General features: G+C 47.1%; 9 protein-coding genes across 9 annotated transcripts; 5 read left to right on the forward strand and 4 right to left on the reverse strand.

The window, feature by feature from the left end:
• Positions 1 to 379: 379 nt before the first annotated feature.
• Positions 380 to 4,178, forward strand: I203_106687 (uncharacterized protein; the record flags this gene model as incomplete). The annotated part of the gene is made up of 24 exons (XM_065518028.1): positions 380 to 537; positions 610 to 695; positions 753 to 821; positions 881 to 891; positions 944 to 984; positions 1,048 to 1,121; positions 1,179 to 1,247; positions 1,315 to 1,548; positions 1,676 to 1,803; positions 1,856 to 1,948; positions 2,012 to 2,134; positions 2,187 to 2,218; positions 2,281 to 2,545; positions 2,606 to 2,624; positions 2,679 to 2,704; positions 2,759 to 2,851; positions 2,909 to 2,931; positions 3,021 to 3,213; positions 3,321 to 3,340; positions 3,407 to 3,422; positions 3,478 to 3,572; positions 3,640 to 3,758; positions 3,821 to 3,845; positions 3,905 to 4,178. 24 exons carry the CDS (start codon positions 380 to 382, stop codon positions 4,176 to 4,178), a joined length of 2,286 nt encoding a protein of 761 aa, XP_065373332.1.
• A 420-nt stretch (positions 4,179 to 4,598) lies between these two features.
• Positions 4,599 to 7,142, reverse strand: I203_106688 (uncharacterized protein; the record flags this gene model as incomplete). The annotated part of the gene is made up of 11 exons (XM_065518029.1): positions 4,599 to 4,873; positions 4,932 to 5,158; positions 5,214 to 5,344; positions 5,400 to 5,602; positions 5,856 to 6,105; positions 6,161 to 6,294; positions 6,346 to 6,510; positions 6,567 to 6,604; positions 6,659 to 6,710; positions 6,768 to 6,780; positions 6,846 to 7,142. 11 exons carry the CDS (start codon positions 7,140 to 7,142, stop codon positions 4,599 to 4,601), a joined length of 1,785 nt encoding a protein of 594 aa, XP_065373333.1.
• Positions 7,143 to 7,508: 366 nt separating this feature from the next.
• On the reverse strand, positions 7,509 to 8,584 carry I203_106689 (uncharacterized protein; the record flags this gene model as incomplete). The annotated part of the gene is made up of 2 exons (XM_019151014.1): positions 7,509 to 8,231; positions 8,288 to 8,584. 2 exons carry the CDS (start codon positions 8,582 to 8,584, stop codon positions 7,509 to 7,511), a joined length of 1,020 nt encoding a protein of 339 aa, XP_018999582.1.
• Positions 8,585 to 9,089: 505 nt separating this feature from the next.
• Positions 9,090 to 10,187, forward strand: I203_106690 (uncharacterized protein; the record flags this gene model as incomplete). The annotated part of the gene is made up of 5 exons (XM_019151015.1): positions 9,090 to 9,234; positions 9,293 to 9,325; positions 9,378 to 9,669; positions 9,726 to 9,971; positions 10,025 to 10,187. 5 exons carry the CDS (start codon positions 9,090 to 9,092, stop codon positions 10,185 to 10,187), a joined length of 879 nt encoding a protein of 292 aa, XP_018999583.1.
• Positions 10,188 to 10,250: 63 nt separating this feature from the next.
• I203_106691 (uncharacterized protein) lies at positions 10,251 to 11,832 on the reverse strand (the record flags this gene model as incomplete). Its single annotated transcript, XM_019151016.1, has 6 exons — positions 10,251 to 10,652; positions 10,711 to 10,829; positions 10,891 to 10,944; positions 10,997 to 11,373; positions 11,424 to 11,608; positions 11,659 to 11,832. The coding sequence occupies 6 exons, from the start codon at positions 11,830 to 11,832 to the stop codon at positions 10,251 to 10,253; spliced, it is 1,311 nt and encodes a 436-aa protein (XP_018999584.1).
• A 327-nt stretch (positions 11,833 to 12,159) lies between these two features.
• On the forward strand, positions 12,160 to 13,802 carry I203_106692 (uncharacterized protein; the record flags this gene model as incomplete). Its single annotated transcript, XM_019151017.1, has 5 exons — positions 12,160 to 12,452; positions 12,505 to 12,753; positions 12,814 to 13,272; positions 13,325 to 13,441; positions 13,499 to 13,802. The coding sequence occupies 5 exons, from the start codon at positions 12,160 to 12,162 to the stop codon at positions 13,800 to 13,802; spliced, it is 1,422 nt and encodes a 473-aa protein (XP_018999585.1).
• Positions 13,803 to 14,073: 271 nt separating this feature from the next.
• I203_106693 (uncharacterized protein) lies at positions 14,074 to 15,671 on the forward strand (the record flags this gene model as incomplete). The annotated part of the gene is made up of 11 exons (XM_065518030.1): positions 14,074 to 14,138; positions 14,199 to 14,293; positions 14,360 to 14,451; positions 14,506 to 14,570; positions 14,622 to 14,775; positions 14,835 to 14,857; positions 14,912 to 14,996; positions 15,051 to 15,137; positions 15,191 to 15,272; positions 15,321 to 15,389; positions 15,457 to 15,671. 11 exons carry the CDS (start codon positions 14,074 to 14,076, stop codon positions 15,669 to 15,671), a joined length of 1,032 nt encoding a protein of 343 aa, XP_065373334.1.
• Positions 15,672 to 15,747: 76 nt separating this feature from the next.
• On the reverse strand, positions 15,748 to 17,590 carry I203_106694 (uncharacterized protein; the record flags this gene model as incomplete). Its single annotated transcript, XM_065518031.1, has 7 exons — positions 15,748 to 16,064; positions 16,117 to 16,537; positions 16,594 to 16,754; positions 16,813 to 16,856; positions 16,917 to 17,133; positions 17,198 to 17,327; positions 17,399 to 17,590. 7 exons carry the CDS (start codon positions 17,588 to 17,590, stop codon positions 15,748 to 15,750), a joined length of 1,482 nt encoding a protein of 493 aa, XP_065373335.1.
• A 419-nt stretch (positions 17,591 to 18,009) lies between these two features.
• I203_106695 (uncharacterized protein) lies at positions 18,010 to 20,317 on the forward strand (the record flags this gene model as incomplete). Its single annotated transcript, XM_065518032.1, has 7 exons — positions 18,010 to 18,085; positions 18,145 to 18,452; positions 18,509 to 18,581; positions 18,637 to 18,884; positions 18,943 to 19,036; positions 19,093 to 19,335; positions 19,386 to 20,317. 7 exons carry the CDS (start codon positions 18,010 to 18,012, stop codon positions 20,315 to 20,317), a joined length of 1,974 nt encoding a protein of 657 aa, XP_065373336.1.
• Between the last annotated feature and the right edge of the window lie 56 nt (positions 20,318 to 20,373).

A 20,373-nucleotide genomic window follows, 5' to 3' on the forward strand; every position in this document is an offset into this window, starting at 1 on the left:
AGCATGACGTGGCGATCAGTGGTCGTGGTCTGTCTGATCTGATACTACTACTACTACTATCCATAGGAGCATTCATATTGATCATTGATCCCGTTGTAGGGGACGTGAAGGGTGTGAAGGGGGGCACCGTGGAGTATAATCAAGTAACTATGGTGTGCGAGTTAACTCCGAGTCACAGTGACAGTCGGAACAACCGGGCTGGAAAAGACACATCACTCAGTCATACATACATGAATACGCCTCACCACCACACACCTCCCATACCATACTCATCCTCTTCATCCTCCTCACATCGCACCGAAGAAACCCCCTAGGTACTGTCGATCACCCACCTCCTCCTATTCTGCATTCACCTTACAGCCGTGTACAGTAATCCATCATGTCCGACTCACAGGCACCGCTCACGTCCAGGTTATCTTCCACCATAAAATCAACAGCCGGTTCACTCGCTTCTTCCGTCAAACCCGCAGAGAACGAATTGGCGAGATGGAGAAGGACTTTTGATAGATTCGCAAAAGAGGAGATTGAGGGGAAGAAGTGAGCGGTTTCGTTGTTCAGTTGATCCCCCCCCTTGTATCGGCAGCTAAAACATGGTATATCATCCTATAGATACCTCAATCCTTCTCAGTTTATCGATGCCATCGCTCCCACTGATGAGGGTTTCAGTAAGATCAAAAGAGAACAATACACCAACTGTAAGTTATGACTGTGAATCTATATTCGACAATCGTTAACCTCAAATCGGCATATAGTGTTCACAGTAGCGGACAATACTGGACGAGGATTGGTATCATGGGAGGATTTCGTTGTGTTTGAGACCTGTAAGTGAAACGCCTATGATGGACTGCAATCTGCCCTTTGCTGACTGTCTCTCATGCAGTGCTGAAACGAGTAAGTGTCTGGAGTATTGAGGTTGTCGGTCTGCCTATCTAACAGTTCGTAGCCCGATGCGGATTATCAACTTGCTTTCCTCGTTTTTGATACGTAAGTCAGCTCTCAACATACTTCTTCCCAACAGAGAATCGTCAGCTGACATCTCGGTCACAGCGACGCCTCTGGGACTATCGAGTTTGACGAGTTCAAAGCGGTGCTCTCTGCTAACACTGCTGCCAGTGGAATACGTGAGTCTCCGTCGAACGATTGGAAGCCAATTTCATCCTGGCTGACTACCTACTTAGCCTTTGACTTTGATTGTGACTGGATGAAGCTTTACGTTGGTAAACGAGGTGGACGACATGTTCTAGGATGTGGGTGTACTTTTTCGCTGTGCAATGAAAGTGATCGCTTAGCTGACACCTTTCGCGTTCGCAACAGATCACGAATTCACGCAGCTCATAAAAGGATACCAAGGTGAAAGGCTTCGACAAGCTTTCCACCACTTCGATCAAGATGGCGATGGTTATATCAGTCCGGAAGAGTTCCAAAGAATCATTGTAGAGATTGCTGGACACAAATTATCAGATTCAGTTCTTGAGAGGTTACCTACGCTTTGTACGATGAACCCGGGTAGGAAGATTAGTTATTCGGAGGTCATAGCTTTCCATAACAGTGAGTCAGATGTGCCTATCGTCCATGCGGGAGAGTATGCAATGCTTACTTGCGATTTGTCAATAGTCATTCGAGGTATGTCACGATGAATTCGTCCAGTAGGGTATAGTTGCTTACAATCCCACAGAGATGGACGCTGTCGAACGTATCATCGAACACGCAGTGAGGAAATCGAAAGATGGTAGAATCGATGTATCAGATTTCCTGGATGAAGCTGCTTCTAGTATGCGATATGGAATGTTCACCCCTATGGAGGTACGTCATATCAAAGCTTGATTTGGACAACGGATATTGATTCAATTCGCAGGCACAAATCATCTGGCATTTCGCTACTCGTGGAAGTGCTTCCACCAGCTCTCGACTCGGTTCAGCTGATTTCCAAGCCCTTCTCGATGCCAAGGTCAGTCCACAATAAGCCCTACCCGGATGGTTTGTACTCGAGCTGATGATACCTGATATCCAGTGGCAACCACCTGAAGCTGCTATACAACCTCAAGTGACAGCCTCTCGAAGTGTTCTGTCTCAGCTAGGTCAATCCGCCTACGGTTTCTTCTTGGGTGGTATAGCAGGTGGTATAGGTGCCTATGTGAGTCAGAGGAGTAAGGATCTTCGTATTTTCGCTAACGTCTTCCCACTAGGTTGTATACCCAATTGATTTGGTCAAGACTCGGTATGTCATGTCCAATGGTCATTCCGCACTCGGATGGTAGGCTAATCGCCGATTTTCATCAGATTACAAAATCAACGATCTACTGTGGTTGGAGAAGTGCTTTACCGAAATGCCGCAGACTGCGTAAGAAAGGTATACGCCAACGAAGGAGGTATAAGAGCTTTCTACCGAGGTGTCATGCCTCAGCTCGTCGGTGTAGCACCTGAGAAAGCCATCAAATTGACCGTCAACGATTTCGTGAGGAAAAAGGCAACCGATCCTGAAACCGGTAGAATCCCATTGTATATGGAGATCTTTGCGGGTGGTATGGCCGGTGGATGTCAAGTGGTATGCAATAATCCTATATCGACATGACAGAGGGTGTGATGGGCTGACATTGTGAAACAGGCCGTCACCAATCCTCTTGGTGGGTCCGATTTGCTATGAGTACATCACCGGAACATGCTAATCTTCCTTTCAGAAATTACGAAAATTCGTTTACAGATGGTATGTCTAGGAGCTGAGGAGTCTCTGAACATGTCTGACCCTTGAGATCAATAGGCTGGTGAGATAACGAGAGCGGAAGGAGGTGGTGCAGTACCCCGAGGGGCGCTGCATATCGTCAAACAACTCGGTTTAGTAGGATTGTACAAGGTGGGTCAGAGACCTTTACTCACGGTATGACGATCCTGACGATCCTGATTCTGATAGGGTGCTATCGCTTGTTTCTGGAGGTGAGTTTGAGATCTCTTTACTTGCGTAGCTTGGTTGCTGATTGTATGTTTTGCAGAGATATTCCTTTCGTGAGTTGATTGTATTACAGTGAGGAGAGAGGGGTGGTAAGATCGAAGAAGGTGACGGCAGAAACGGACGGGAAGAGATGGATGGACGTTGAAGGGAAGGAGGAGAATCAGGAGAATGCGAAGCAGAAGGATAAGGATAAGGGAGAAGATGGCGAACAGACAAGGAGGAACGCAGGGGAAGACGACAGGGACAGGAGACAACAGGCCGAAATGGTGAGAAGGGGCAGGATCGACAGGAGAAACATTGGGGTGCTGGAGAAGCCCGATCGCCGTACTGGACTTGATGTTGGATTTAACGGCTAACTCTTCATCTCTACCAGTCAATGATTTACTTCACAGCGTAAGTCATCTCTGAACTCACTGACACGACACACAGCTAATATGGAGATCTTGTTTGTTTACCCAGATACGCTCACTTGAAGGTAAGCCGCTCTCGCTATATACCCCGCTAGAGAGATACGCTGACACCCAGAGCAGAAAGATCTTTTCCACGAGGGCAGGCGAGGAAAAGTGCTCAGTTTCGGAGAACTTCTCACTGCTGCCGGTATCGCTGGTATGCCCGCTGCTTATTTGTGAGCGGCTTTTAGAGGATTATGATATAGTGACGTTAGTCGTGCTAATGACAAAAACGCTTGACAGGACAACACCGGCCGATGTGGTCAAAACCCGACTTCAGTCGCAAGCCCGAGCTGGTCAGACCGTGTATAAAGGTGTTGTAGATGGATTCACCAAGATCTTACAGGAGGAAGGTGTCAGAGGTGAGCCAAAACAGAATGAACCAAATTGTAAAATCTCTAACATGCTCGTGATATGCAAATAGCCTTGTACAAGGGTGGTCTTGCTCGGTAAGTATAACTCACAAGCCTTTCTTACAAGTTAACTTGGCTAATGGGTCCTTTTGCAGAGTGATTCGATCATCTCCTCAATTCGCCGTGACACTAGCGATGTATGAAGTCTTATCCAAGACTTTCCCTTACCCATTCGCCCCTGCTGTCCCCCTCGCACCTACCACCTCCCGACCGTCATTGTCCTCTTCTCAGGATATCTCGAGAGTAAGAGCGAGAAACGCACTTAGAATCTTGTTAGATTGCAGTTCGAGGTTCGGTATGGTCAATAGTCAAACGGCTTCGCAAGGTGTAGCGAGTTTACCGAAAGTTTTCAGATCTTCGTCGTCATAGTCCGGTGCAGCAACTAGGTGGTAGAGGTGGAAAAGGTTGAAAAAGGGGATTGATGAGATCTGAATAGAGATTTTTAGGATTTTGCCCATTGAGATAATCACGCTTACAACGGGGTTTCATACTGGAAAAATAGCATACCTAATCATATGCATCATATCATATATCGTCGTACCTGTAAAGAGATCATACATGTCTCTCACAACTACCGCTAGCTGAAGGACAATAGTTTGCAATAGGCCATATAGCTCAAGGAAAGAGATCCCAAATCATGATCGCGTGAGGTGTTATTGAATGCATTGTCCGAAACCCTCTATGAAATTATATACATTATATATAGATTAACTATTTTGAAGTGGGTGTGTGTGTGAAGAGATTGTCAAGGAATTGGGATAGATATGACAGAACTTCGAGCTGTTCTGTCTAAGCCATATGAGCAGCACCTGCACCACCTTTGGTGAGCATATTGTGGTTTCTGATGAATGCACCGAAGATCAAAGCGAGGATACAAGCGGCAATGATGGGAATGAATGATTTGGTGATGCTGATAATATATGCGTCGATGACAGGGGGTTGATCAGCGACAGGAAGTTGATAGATCGCTGAGACCGATTGTGGGACAGTCTCGAAATCGACGTTGGGAGCGAGTCGTTTGATCTCCGTGTTCAAGAAGACGGATTGAACGGTGTTGATGATACCTGCACCAAGGCGTTAGCTTATATACACTCTGCGTTGAAAGGTAGGTCGAGTGCTTACCAATACCGATAGCAGCACCAGTGAGTTGGAAGAATGACACAACACCAGTTGCTTGAGGCAAAAGAGCAGGTTGATCATGGTACTCTGCTTGGACGGCGATCAGGACGTTCTGGAAACTAAGACCAATACCGAAACCAGCCAAGATTTGATATCCGATAATTCTGGCATTTGACATCTCGGCGTCGATGGTGTACAAGAGACCGAAACCGATGGCGGAAATGGGGGGACTGGTTCGGTAGGGTCATTAGCTTGGATTTAAGGATATCAGATGCACACACTTACCCAATGAGAAGGAAAGGATAGTATCGTCCGAATTTGGTAGTGATACCGCCGGAAATGAAAATGGCAACACAGATTGACAACATGAAAGCGATGATATCGATACCGGATTTCTCAGGTGAGTGTGCTCGACCCTATTAAGCAAGTCTATGAGCTATGAATTGTTCTCGCTAACACGGGGAGACTTACAGCTTGGTAGAAGAGAGGAAGTTGGTAGGTACCACCCAACATAGCCAACATGAAGAAGAACATGGCTCCCGCACAAGCGATGACTGATCGATTCTTGAGCAGAGAAAGGGGGATGAGAGCATGTTTGTCGTAGTACCATTGCCATGCGCCGAAAGAGATGACGAGTAAACCACCGAGAATGAAAAGGAGGATGATTCTCCAGTCTATAAGTGGAGTCAGCATATGAGGAGGACAAACAGACGGATAAGAGTCAAGACAGACTAAGCAGGTGAAAAGGAGAAGCAAAAGAGGGAAAACGGAGAACCAAAGGAGAGAGTAGGACTAGGCAAGACGGAGCAAGGGAGAAACAGTGGGAGGGAGAGTCGAGAGAGAACAGGAGGAGGGAGAGATGACCACTCTGTACGCAAAGGAGAAACGAGAAGTGAGGGTGGCGGGGGAAAGCTGGTTTCGACTTACTGCTCCAAGCATACTCGTTACCACCCCAGGCCAGAGCCAAGAGGAGACAAGTGACAGTAAGGAAGATCAAGGCGGTACCGAGCCAATCCATTCGTCTAAGTTTGCCGAGCAAGGTTCGATCGTGAGGGGTGTTCTCGTTGACCTCGGGATCACGGGCGGGAAGGAGGAACAAGACAGCGGCGGCAGCTACACCACCGAAGGGCAGGTTGATCCAGAAGCACCACCTCCAGCTGACTCGCTCAGTGAAGACCTGAAAGATATATGATGTCAGTTCGATCCAAGGTGGATATTCCGAAGTCACTCACACCTCCCAACAACGGTCCCACAACACTGGAGATGACGAAGACGATACCGAAAGAGGCCATGAAGGCAGCTCTTTGGTCGACTCGAGTGACGACGGCGATAACAGCGAGAATGGAGACGAACATTCCGGAGGCACCTGAAGTTGCCATCAGTCATAGATCGAAACTCAAACTGGTGGACTACTTACCGATACCTTGGACGGCTCGTCCACCGATCAAAGTGGTCATGTCTTTGGCTACGGCGCAGATCAAAGATCCAAGCTCGAAGAAGAAGACGGCACCGAGAAGCATCCATTTGGCTTTAAGAATAGTGAGGAGTTGACCGACGAGGAGGATAAGACCACATTGCGTGACTGTGAAACTTCGCATGAGCCGGTGATGACTTTATGTGACGCGAGTTTGAACTCACGGAAGTACCCAGTGATGATCCATGAGACTTGATCGAAGCTGAAGGGGGGGTCAGAGGACATCCAATGTAAGAAATATCCAACAAGGACTCACGCTTGGAACTCTGATACAATCTGGGGAATAGCGGTGGAAACGATGGATTGATCTGTATAATCATGTCAGTGAATTCGGGAAACTCTACAGAGAACAAGTAAACACATACCAAGAGCAAACATCTATAAATATCGATGGTCAGCGAACATGTTGCAGAAAGTCTTGGCAAAGTTCTCATCTAACTCACAAATACACTCAACATGAGAGACAAGAATACTAGATACAAACGTATACCGGACAACAGACCAGAGTTATCCTGTGTTGGCTCGGCCTTCTCTACATCTTTACCCTCTGACTTGTCATTGTCATTAGAGTGGTTGGTCTCGTTCAAGGTGAGCTCTTGGCTGGCTGTGCGACTGAGCATTGGTGATTGACCGTACTCGACAGCCTCAGAGGCGAGGCCTGTCTCTGCGCTTTCCAGCATTGTTGGGTGATGTTCTGATGGTTTAAGGTGATTGTCTGTACCGTTGTGGGTGTTTGCCATGGTGCGATCAGTAATTATGGAGTGATTGTATTTTTATGTTATAAGTTGGATGATAGATGGGAAGAAAGGAAGTTCATCTGTTATGTAGTCTGTATGGTGACATGCTAACGCATCGGTGCCGAAACGATGAGTCAATCTTTGGTCAGTGAATGGAGAAATAACAACATAAATTCAAAAACCACGGGTCAGCGCGCACTTAGACCGACGGCCATCGATCAACACGCTAGCACTCGATCGATGAAATCCAGGCACAAACGATATTCAGTTGGGTGAGTTGGCCGTTTTCCCCTTCCTTGCTCTCCGTGTGTCGAGTCAGATCTGATTCAGCATTAACCCGATCTCACACATAACATACATACACTCTCGTCACACCAAGGAGACGACGCCCATCGATACCACCATGGCACCTACAAATGTGATAACTTTGGTTAAAGCCTCCATAGGTACACTATGACCCGGTATGACAGTTCGTACCAACACTTCTCCAAGAGACACAATGGCGGGACCGGGGCATAAACCTTGCAAAGCCCAGCCTACTCCAAAGATTGCCGAGCCGATGAGTAATCTCCAGTCTACATCCTTTCGCGTTGGAACGTGCCAGCTTTCCCAAGGGAAGTTGGCTCTCGCGGTGTATTTGATCCGTGCATAGTGTATAGCGTTGGGCAAAACACCGCTAAGCATGATCATGCCAAGGGAAGGATCAAAGTGTTTGGGGTTGAACAGTTGCAGGAATCCAGACACTTTCGAAGGATCGGTCATCCCTGAAATCGAGAGGCCGAGCGAGAACCCCGTCCCAAGGAGGAAAAAGGGAGCCAGACGTAAAGTCGTACTTGGGGACGCGAGTAGGTATCGCCGAAGTGACGAATAAGCGATTTTGAATCCAATGAGCACGCTTGTAAGGATAAACATCGTTTGAGTTGGTGGCGTTTGAAGGGTATAGGCTGGGACGACCGACGGGCTTGTATTTAGGGGAAGCAACTTTGCAGTGAGAACAGCCGTGGTGAAAAAGGTAGCCGTGGCAACGATTGAGCGAGGTGAAAGTCTTGAAACCCCGCACAACATGTGTCCGCTAGTGCAGCCTGATCCGAGCTGATTCATCCATAGATCAGTAAAAGTACAAAGACTGTATAATCAAAAACACTCACTCGACTTCCAAAACCAACCAAAGCTCCTGCAAGGGCTAACCTGACAAAACCCATCTGCTCGATAGTCTCAAGTCCATTTCCGGGGTAATAAGCTTGTAATCCCGTGGCGAGGCCTATGAGGGGACCGGCAAGTAGTCCACTTATAGTGGCCCATTGCCATGGCTCGCGAGTACCGAAGATCGCTCCATTGAAGATACCTGATATCCCAAAGACGCGCCCGGTATCTTCGAGTAACGACGAGGTCGAGAAATGAAGTAACAATCCACCCAAGAATGTTTGAACAGGTGTGAAAGGCATTATTGGATATGTACAGAAATCGAGCAGGGGTTATGCACCTATATAAATATATATATATATGTATAGAAAGAACAAAGATTGCTTTGTCAGTGCTGCTTGAGCAAAAATCGACCACGAATGCATGCTTATGAATCACTCTTTTAGATAATAGGGAGCCGGCGATTGAACTCCCTGAACGATGTCAATCGACACCTCAAGTCGAGATAACCGGGAGTATTCTTCATCTCTCACTTATCATTTCGTCCAGTTTCGCGAGTTTCCAATGGTCTTGAGCTATTGAACAGGCCTCTCATGCCATCTGAGAGGTCGTCCTCACCCCCACCTATGTCCACACTGCATGGCATAGGCTATTTATGGCAGCAGTAAATCACGGCACGTCGGTTCCGAGAGACCGGCAGGGGTGGAGGCTCATCATGTGGTCCAAGTCTATATAACGTATAGACATGAAGTGACTACCCAGTAGATCAACAGTCCCTCCTCCTCATAAGTAGCCGTACCGATGAACATGTCCTCCAAACTTACTCTTGAGAGTACTGTAAAGTTTCACACCGGGCGTGAGATGCCCAGATTGGGTTTCGGGTCAGGTGGACTGAAGGATGAGGTAGGGGTAGAAGCTGTAGCTTATGCGATGAAGACGGGTTATCTTTTGGGTGAGTGTCTATGTGCTTAACTCAATTTAAGATCTCATACTGAAGAAGAGAAATTCAGTCGATACTGCACAACTGTATGGGAACGAAGAAGGTGAGTGTCTGTTCGTCGTTTTCAGTTGTGCGTCCGCTAATGTTTCGTATAGAGGTCGGCCAAGGTATCGCTAAGTCCGGAATCCCGCGAGAAAAGCTTTTCATCTGCACCAAATGGCAGCCACCCGTGGAAAGGTCAGCCATCAGACCTACCCCGGAGCAAGTCAGAGATGAAGCCCGCAAATCATTAGCAAGGCTCGATAAAAGTAGATTTGAGAAGGAATATCTCGATCTGATGATCATTCACCATCCCAGACCTGATCCGGAGGGCAGAGTGAGTCACTGGAAGGGACTTGCCATGGCACAGAAGGAGGGCTGGGTAGAGGATATAGGTGTGTCGAATTTGTAAGTCTTGTCAAGACTCTGAGATCTCATTGATATTTTGCTTACATGATCTTTAGCAATATTAAACATCTCGAGGCTCTTCCAGAGCCTTTACCCGCTGTTAACCAGATTGAGTTACACCCTTGGTGCCAACAGCGTGAGGTGGTGGACTATTGCAAGTCAAAAGGAATCGTGCTTCAGGCCTTCTGTCCGTTAGTGAGGATCAGGAAGGATAAGTTCGAGGATCCTGTTGTCGTCAAGATAGCCGAGAAGCATAGCAAAGGTGTAGCCCATGTCCTACTGAGATGGAGTCTGCAGAAAGGGTGAGCTTATTAGGAGTGGAGACCCTTGATGTGTGGCTGACACGCAGTTCCAGCTTCGTCCCCATCCCCAAAGCCTCATCGCCTACTAGGATCGATGCTAACAAAGACCTTTACGACTTTGAGCTGGACGAACAAGATATGAAAGAGTTAGACAGTTTAGATCAAGGTGCTGCTGGCAGAGTCTCAGGTATTGATCCTGTTCATCTGCCTGACTAGTTCTACTGAATCTTTGACTGAAGTAAGTGGAATGCATGTGAAGTGGTACTGTATGTAAGAGTATTATATGACAGCTCGTTCTTGAGCTTTGAAAGCTGTTCTCATTGCTAGAACAGCTCCCAAACAAGTGGCAGCGAGCACGAAAAAGACATTTCCTTCCCCATCGTCTCTTCCTCCACTCATCCATCGTTGCAAAGGTAAGAACACCGCTCCCATGCAGAAATTGAGTGTCCAGTTCAGTGCAAGACCGACACTTCCTGCGGCAGTGACAGCATGTTTAGGCATCACTTCGGGCAATACCACCCATGTGACGGGACCAAGACCAACTGAGAAGGCTATCACGAAGGAGAAGACTCCAATGACAGATAGAGCTTGAGCATCGTAATTGATTCCGAAGGCAAGGAGCACAGCGGCGATGGACATGAAGACGGTCGGGATAAGGAAAAGACGACGTGTACCGAGGCGCTACGAAGGAATGAACAGCGTTAGCTTGAAGAGAAGGTCATTCATCATGAGAACTCACCTCGATGAGGAATGCCGGGAGTATAGTGATGGGTACTTTGGTGAGTATGATGAAAAGAGCGATGAGTCGGGAATTCGATTGGAACACCGGTGTAAGAATCCGAGTAGAAAAGTACATGACTGCGGAAGGGAGAAATCGTAAACGCTTACATAGACTTCAGATAGCGTATAGAGGACTTACCTGGTGAAACTCCACAAAATTGCTGGGAAATCTGGGTCACGAGAACGACCAGTACTAAAAGCAGGAAATCAATTATTGCGACGGCCGCAAATTCTTCTTGACTCACATCCTCGGGTGACCAAAGGGTCCTTTGACAGCACCAGATCTTTGATTGACAACGGCTTCTCATTCTCTGAAGGTAGCAAGCTAGTCTCCTCGTCACTCTCTTCATCTATTCCAGTCTCCTGGCCCTTGGAAGGCTCACGGATAAGCAGACTACCTAAAAGTTGTATTATCGCCAATCCGAAAGACACCGTGAAAACATATCTCCAAGCGAAAGGTTTGGCGAAGGGGAATGAAAGACTCTGAGCGGTCAACATGCCAAGGACGATGAATATCTGATTCATTATTCCCAAAGCTCTCTTGATGGATGGTGGAGCGACTTCAGAGAGTACCAATGGTACGGTGACGGTAGCCAAGCCGCAACCCATACCGATGATTACCCTGCAGATACCATAAGCTATGGACTCTTGGTAGTATATGGAAACACTTACCGGCCAGCAATCATCACTCCCATCGAATTGGCTAATCCCACTATCAGAGACCCTACCAAGATGTGTAATGCCGATAGACGAAGTGTCCCGATCCGACCCAAGTGATGATTGATATTTGTCGCCGCGAGAGATCCCAGTAAACCACCCAAAGTGAAGATAGAGGTCACGAGACCAAAGGCTCCAGGCTATGTTTTTGACATCAGCAAGCTTTCGATGGAGACATGCTATCACTTACGCTCATTTGTATGCAGTCCTTCAGACCTTTCGAATCGACTAGATGAGGTGTGATGGCGCCCGCACCTCCACATGTAAGAGGGCCTTGTACACCGTTGAGACTACTGATTGCGAAACCATATTGTGCCGTGTGCAGAGCAGCCCATCCTGCTGTGAGCGCCGTTCGCATTGACATGATACTGTGGATGATTGAGTTGTGGGTCGATTATGCTGCTGTTGAGAGATACAGATGCGGTCAGAGAGCTTCGCGTTATCTGAAAAGTAGAACATGATAAACCCCAACGCGGTGATGACCAAAAATATCCAAACAGGAAGACCACAAATATCCGGCGCCGGACCGACCGATCCCTACCTTCCCGTTGTCGAGACATACCGGTACCGGATGGAATTGATGGAGGTCTTCCTGGATGACGTTCTCGAACTAACAGTTTATATACGACAATGACAGCATGATACAATTCTAGCACATGTGCGTGAAGTCCTTGGAGACATTCTGATCAACATGTGGGCAAAATCTTTGATTGCTGGCTCTATACTCTCTACAGCTGTTGCTGGGATAATCGATCTCTCTATACCTTTTGCCAGTGAGCTGGTCTCTGATCTGGACGCCATCATACACAGTCCTCCATCGGTGCTGGAGTATCAAGGAGGATATCTCGATCCTAAGACACAGTCTAAAAGGCCATTATGTACTCTAAAAGCATTGGGAGACGAGAAGGATGATTCGGATAACCTTGTGGCTGCCGTTGAGAAATGCGGGAGAGGCGGTATAATCCGATTACCTGATGCCAATTAGTGAGTGGTCGCATGTTGACCCTGGCATACACCGCTGACCAATTGCTGGCAGCACCATTGGTAAACCTCTTGAGCTTGTCCTCGTAAATGCTGTTTTGGATCTCCACGGGTGGCTTTCATTCACCTCTGATATACCTTATTGGCTCGAAAATCACTTTGATTTCCCATTCCAAAAGCAGTCTCTCGCATTTATCATTCGCGGGCATGATTACGTTCTAGATGGAAATGACAAAGGTGGAATAGACGGTAACGGTCAATATTGGTATAATTATGCCAAAGATTTCGGTAACAAATATGGTCGGTAAGTGACAATTCCTCAATCTGCTAATCAGACATTGATTTGAGTTCTCTTCGTCCTCAGACCAATGTCTCTCACTATCAAGGATTCCAAGAACGTACTTGTCAAGAACTTCAGTGTCATCCAACCTCAGTTCTGGGCTTCTTTGGTCTGGGGCTCTGAGAATGTCTACTTCAAGGACTTCTACGTCAACGCCACGAGTTTCAACCCTGAATCTTCCTCAGACGAGAAAAACTGGCTACAAAATACCGATGGTTCCGATACTTACCAAAGTCATAATGTCACCTATGAGAACTTTGTGTATCAAGGAGGTGATGATTGTCTCGCCTTCAAGCCTAACAGTACTCTCATCACCGCTCGGAATGTCACTTGTTTTGGTGGTACGGGTATAGCCTTTGGCTCTATTGCTCAATATGCTGGAGTCAAGGATATCATTGAGGATGTTCTTCTCGAGGATATTAGTCTGTATCCCTCAGATCAATGTCCCGGATACCAAGGCGTCTACTTCAAATCGTGGTTAGGGTAAGTGGTGTTTTGTCCTTTTTTGGAATCTCAGCTAAAAGGCCACGCATAGATACTCTATCGGCGTTCCCCCTAATGGTGGTGGAGGTGGTTATGGCTATGCTAGAAATATCACTGTCAGAGATGTGTATATGGAGGATATCTGGCATCCGTTGGTAGTCCAGTCTGAGTGAGTGATCCATCATCCTATGCGGAAGGTGGTTGATTCAGGCTGACATTGGATCAGTTTGACATACCTTGAATTCAACCGAAAACAATATGCCGATTCAGGTCTTTTCGAGTGGAGTAATATACACCTGAAAAACTTCACCGGAACTGCTCTTGCTAATCGAGTTGCCTGGATGTCTTGTTCCAAGATCACACCATGTCATGATTGGACATTTGAGGACATCAACATTCGACCGGGCAAGGAAGATCATCCGGAAATCCATTACACCTGTAACAACTTTGTTTTGGGCGGTAACGACGGTCTGACCCAATGCCATCCAAGCAACTCCACCCTCGAGACTGATAATGGAGGGACTCTGTAGGTAGTTACATATCGTAGATACCAGCAGACCAATCCGATGCACAGCGTGGATTAGTGACATCTTCATGCATGTTATAATGAAATCGACGTGCACCCAATGTGTTATCACGTGACTTTGTCCAAAGCTCACACAGAGATAAGCAGGGTGCGATGATGGGAGATAAGGATAACGATGGGAGCGACAAACAATACACCATCAGCATACAATGTCTGATGTCTTATGATGCTCTTGCTTCTGGGTCCTCTTCACTTAGACTAAACCTGAACAGGAGATGACCGACCTCACGAGACTATCTGAACAATTGCTTGAATCCGATTTCGACTCTATACCTATCATGTAAGTTGATGATTCATCCTATCCGACGCCTTGTGACGATTTTTCAACGAGTCTCTGTAGTGATCTCACGGACGCTTACTCCCTCGACCTGAGGAAGAGGAGAGCTCTGGCCGAAGTAGTCCGAGATGCTTGTCTGAATGCCGGCTTCTTCTACGGTGAGAAATTATACTCCCTAGCTGGACTTCAAATATGCGTACCACTGACGTCTATGGCCAAATTAGTCAGAAACCATGGTGTTCCTCTGAGCGTTGTGGATGAGATCTTCGAGCAAAGCCATACATTCTTCGACCTGCCTGCTGAGATCAAAAGCACTGTGGGTACAAGAGATAAAAGAACCACAGATCTCACGTTGATCGGGATTCAATAGGTCGATATCAATAAATCTGACGACTTCAGAGGATATATGAGGCTGTTGAGCTCCAATACAAATCCGTAAGTGTGGTCTATCTTCCATCGTACAACATCTTACTGATAGTATCCCAGAGACAACAAGGGTGATCGGCATGAAGCGTTCAATCTGGGCTTGGATCCGCTTGTACATCCAGAATCGTTCGAGCAGAGTGAGAAAGAAGGCGAATTGAAGCATTCAGAGAATCTTTGGCCGGATCAGAAGGACTGGGAAGGCGCAGAAACCTTTGTGAGTGGAATGTTGTCAATGAGTTATACGCTGGGACGCTGATTGACTTGATTCAATAGAAGCAAGCAAATCTAGAATACTAGTAAGAATCGTCACCGGCTTCTTTTGCGTCGCTCTGATCTGACGACTTGCACAGCAGACAAGTCCTCACCTTGGGATACAAGCTTTTCCCACTTCTCGCCCTTGCGCTCAATCTACCTGAGAATTTCTTCGAGGACAAGGTCAGATGGTCAGCCCTTTAATCGGATACATCAGTGCTGAGCTTTCATTCGCAGACCCGTCATCCTGCGGCAATTATGCGTTTACTGTATTATCCTGCTTTGGATGGAAAAGAAGTAAACGAACTTATGCCTGGGATCGGGGTATGTGACAATTGCAAATACCTATAGGCGCGGTTGAGCTGATAAGAATATAGGCCCATACGGATTTTGAATGCTTCACGATCTTGAGGCAAGACGGGGTGTCAGGTCTGCAAGTGCAGAATCGAAAAGGGGAATGTGAGTGAATGATATCCTACACGGACAATGCTAATCTGGCTATCTCAGGGATTGATGCAATTCCCACTCCTGACACTTTCATCGTCAACATTGGTGATCAGTTACAGAGATGGACAAGTGAGTTCCGATGTCCATCATTTTCTTAAGGCGAGGCAGAAGCAAACTAACCGTCATATTCTCCAAGATGACATCTTCGTGTCCACGCGCCATCGTGTCTTACCAACAATTTCCAAGGACCGATACTCCATACCGTTCTTCTTCGGTTGCGATCACGACGTGCCCCTCATTCCGCCTAAAACGTGTATCACCGAAGATCGACCGGCGAGGTATGACGTTATGACAGCTGGAGCTTATGTTCATATGAGATTGTCTGAGATCTACGCCAACGCGAAGGAATGAAAAAAATGCAATCACAGGATATGCATATCTCTCAGAGATGTCAGAGTTCTGATCCGCCATATATACTTATGCCAAACTAGAATTGACCACTTTCCATGACTTCTTCTCCTTCTGCTTCCAATACTCTCCTCTTGCTCTTAGCCAAATCCTTGGAATCGTCCGAAGCCTCAGGTGCGTACAACGCACATACGAAAGTTCCAGCTGCCATAGCGGCGAGTACTATCCAGGCGAGGTATCCCTTGAGTATCTGGTTCGATACTGATATGGCGAAGATACTGTTGATGACAGCTGGGAAGATACTCTTGACAATACCGCAGATGGCTACCGCGATACCGTTGACCGTAGCGATAGCCGCTGGAGGTGCACAAGAGTTGAGCAGGAGTTGCACAGATGCTATAGCGTCTGGTTAGTCCACGTTTGGTCGTACTGTCGTGGAGGTACTCACTGAAAGTCATATTTCCGGACGATCCTATAGTTACAAAAGCTCCCAGACTCAATTGAGACAATAACCAATGATCAGATCTAGCAAAGGCATTTGCCAAGGCGGGTAACATTATGAAGATCGGGAACATCGAAGATACAATGACGAAGGTTCTCTTCGTTCCGAGCCATCTGTCAAATCTTGGTAATCCGATCAACAGCCATAGACCTTGGCATAGACCATTCGCAGCACCATACGAAGCGATTTGAGGTGGATTCTTGCTTTGACCACCGATTGCGACTGGCGTAAATAGGTACAACGGGAATAAAGCGTAGATACAGAATACCACGGTGACTGCCCAACCGTAGATTCCCAACATGCCAACCATCTTTCGCGTGAGAACGGATTTGATTGTCGGTGGGTTATCACATTCCTGTGGACGGGTCTGATAGATCTATCAGCTTCAGGCAATATCAGGAGCATAAGGGTAGGCCAACTCACCTCTTTTAGGTATATCGAGCAGAGTACCATAGAGACCAATATGTATATGGCGCAAACAACGCAGGGTAAAGCGTATGGGAATCGAACAAACAACTGGATGTGACCGAATACTTTGGGCCACTGCTTTGCTGGTTCCGCGAAATATCCACCAAGAGTTGGGCCTGTTTTGAACCCGTCAGTGTCTAGCGGACAATATGAGTTAGCCATAGTTAGACTTACCAAGCACCGCTCCCATGTTAGCAGCAAAAGCAAAGTATGCGAAACTGCACACAAACTTGATCAACCAAAATTCGGTAGTTCAGAGTAAAGAAAAAGGAGCTCACGCTGTAGCTTGATTCGTGGAATCACAGTTTTCCGTAAATAATGTTCTGATGACCATTGCATTTCCTCCGAAAACACCCGCCAGAAATCTGCAGGCGTACATCTGCCAGACATGTTTGCAGAAGCCGAATAATGCTGTGGATGATAATGCGCCGAACAGAGATGCGATGAGAACGGGTTTTCGTCCAAATTTATCTGCTGCTCTTGCCCAATATAGCACTAATATAGCATACGCTGATCAGCCAAAGGACCAGCAGGGGGATATCAATCAAAACAAACTCACGGGACAAACACTGTGTGATTGAGAAAGCAACTTCAATAAATCCGACACTGTATCCTACGTTCTCGACTGACACTTCTCCGGTCTCTACTATCATTTGTTGAACAAATGGGAAAAGGATACCGAAAGTGAGCTGTACGATATGATCACATGGTGTCAGCACCTTGCTGCAGGAGTCTGGTTTCAGAGGCCCCTATCACTCACAGGCTCAGAAATCCTTGCTGTACTGAGAAGAATGATCTGCCCCATATCCAGTGGATTGAGCTCAGACTTCTTGGCGAGCCTCCCTTCTTCCACATCATTGCTAAGGGGTTCTGTGGCACCATAATTAGGTTCTTGCGTTCTTGCTGGACGTATGGTGAGCGTCTCCTCGTCGTCTGACCTTACTGACACCATTACGTTCGATTTGATTAGCTGATAAGTGTTGTAGGGAGATACACAAATACGTGAAGGTATCAACGACCTTTTGCACTCTCTTCACATGCATCGGTTTATTTGTTTCATCCCCATTTCACCTTGCCGCCGGAATCTCACTGATTTAGTGCATACCCTCGAAGCCAAAAAAAAAGGCTCAAAACCGGATGAACCGGGAGCCGGACTCCTTTGGCCGGACCAGCGTCATCATCAATCAATGCTGTGCCTATTTTGGGGGACGGTCCGGTACCTTGCGGTCCGCCAGTATCGTGTACGGTTGGCATTCAGAATATTTCTTGCATGCGATGAGCTGACATGCGGTCAATCGGGACGTCGTCCACTTGCTATACATCCACTACAAGCTTCTTACAAGCCTGCTTGACATATTCAGAGACTTCACCATGTTACTCGGCACGAACGACTTCCTGAACAACCCATACAAGACCAGAGACGATGTGCTTAAGGGTTGTGTTGCCCGTGAGTCCGTCTTCTATCAGCGAGCTCTTACAGGACGTTTGTTGACCTTCCCCGGTTAGTCCTTGACCCGCTGGCGTCCCATACATCTGCTGGAGGAGCTCTTTTAGACATCGGAAGTACAGCAACACATTATGATGTCAAGGCAGTCGCGCTCGAAGCGTTTGCTCGTCCATTATGGGGTCTAGCTTCGTTGTTAGCTGGAGGAGAGAAGTATGATGGTGCGGAGAGATGGATCAGAGGATTTGATTCTGGTACGAATCCCACGGGGGAAGAGTATTGGGGCGAATCTATGGACAAGGATCAGAGAATGGTGGAAATGAGTCCACTGAGTTTCGCTATTGCCATGGCACCAGAAGTGTTCTACAACGTGAGTGAAGGGATGTATCATCGCTACGAGTTCAGACGCTCATGAAGAACCTATAGAATCAAAGCCCACAGGCCAAGAAGAACATATGTGCTTTCCTTCAATCATGTATAGGCAAACGAATGCCAGATAGTGAGCATACGGCTCGTTTGATTGCGTTCTGCCATACGTGCTGATATCGATACAGCAAATTGGTTATGGTTTAGAGTCTTTGCCAATTTGGCTTTACGCACAGTAGGATCAGATTTCCACGACCCCGAGCAAATGGAGAAGGACCTGCAGAGGTTGGAAGAATTCCAACTTTCGCCTCATGGCGCAGAGGGTCAAGAATCTGCATCTGCCGGTTGGAGCCGAGATGGACCTGAAGATGTGAAGCAGCTAGACTACTATAGTTCAAGTTTCGCCATTCAGCCCGCTCAAATGATCTATGCAAAGGTATGTGTTAAAGAGTTATCAGGAAACGTGTAAAACTTGTATTGACATGCTGTTATAGCTCGCTGCCAAAACGGACCCAGAAAGAGCAAAGAAGTACAGACAAAGAGCTCGTGATTTCATCAATGATTTTGTGTACTACTTTTCCGATGAGGGTGAGTTGATCTTCAGCGTCTCACTGTATTTGAGTATGTCTAACGACTGATCTTAGGTGCTGCTATTCCATTTGGTCGATCTATGGTCTACCGATTCGCTGTCATCGCTACTGCATCTTCGATGGCTCTTGCCGATATCGAGCCTCCTGCGCCATTGACATGGGGCCACATCAAGGGCTTAGTGTTGCGTCACCTGAGATACTGGAACGATGCGAAAGACTTTTTCAGGAGCGACAGCACTCTGAATATCGGGTATAGATTCGATAATATGAACATGACAGAAAACTATAACGCTCCAGGCAAGTCGTCTATTCCACTTGAGCGGAACTATGCTGACCTGAATGTACAGGCTCTCCCTATTGGTGTATGAAGGCCTTTTTGTGTCTCGCTGCACCATCTTCACATCCATTCTGGACTGCTGAGGAGCTTGCTTGGCCAAAAGATTCATTTCCGTTGACCAAATCGCTTCCTGATCCTTCCCATATCATGTGTCGACAGGGTGATCATACCTTCCTGCTTTCTTCCGGACAAGCACCTCACTACGCCATGCGACACGGACCAGCGAAATACTGTAAATTTTCCTATTCGTCAGCATTCGGTTTCTGTTGTCCTACGGGTGATATGGATCTGGGTCAACTCGCTCCAGACTCGATGTTAGCTCTTCGAGATGCTTCGGATGGTGTAGAGGACTCAGATGGTGAGACATGGAGAGTCAGACGAAACCCCATAGATGCTCGAATTGTGGGACGAGGCACAGATAAAGTGCATCTCAGGTCAAAATGGAGACCATGGAAAGATGTGGAAGTTGAGACTTTCTTGGTACCACCTCAAGATGCAAAGTCGAGTTATTACCTGAGGATACACAAGATCACCTCAGGTAGGAAGTTGGAAACTGCCGAAGGAGGATGGACGAACTATGGGCAAGGTGAAGATGGCAGAGCCTTGATCCAGTCTTTCTCTGGATTGATGAGTAAAGGCGGTGATCAGGAAGTTGGCTGGTCGAGGGCGGTGACTGCTGGAGGTGCTGTTGGACTGGTGGATGTACCTTATAAAGGCTCAAGCGGGAAGAGGCAAGGTCAATTGGTTCAAATCGATCCCAACTCAAATGTCATCTTCTCTAGAGGTATCTTACCTAGTTTAGTAGGCACGTTAGGACAAGGTGAATCTTGGTTAGTCACTGCGATATTCGGTAAACCAGCTAAAGGCGGGAAGACTGAAGGCTGGGAAGAAGCTTGGAAAGCTGTTCCTAAAGTTCCCTCTTGGATCTCCCAAACTGCTTGATGAGTGTGTTTCCAACGTACTTTAGTTTGGTGTACGGTAAATGCATAGTATTCTTT

Source organism: Kwoniella mangroviensis (genome assembly GCF_000507465.2).
Source record: "Kwoniella mangroviensis CBS 8507 chromosome 1 map unlocalized Ctg02, whole genome shotgun sequence".
Taxonomy (NCBI): domain Eukaryota; kingdom Fungi; phylum Basidiomycota; class Tremellomycetes; order Tremellales; family Cryptococcaceae; genus Kwoniella; species Kwoniella mangrovensis.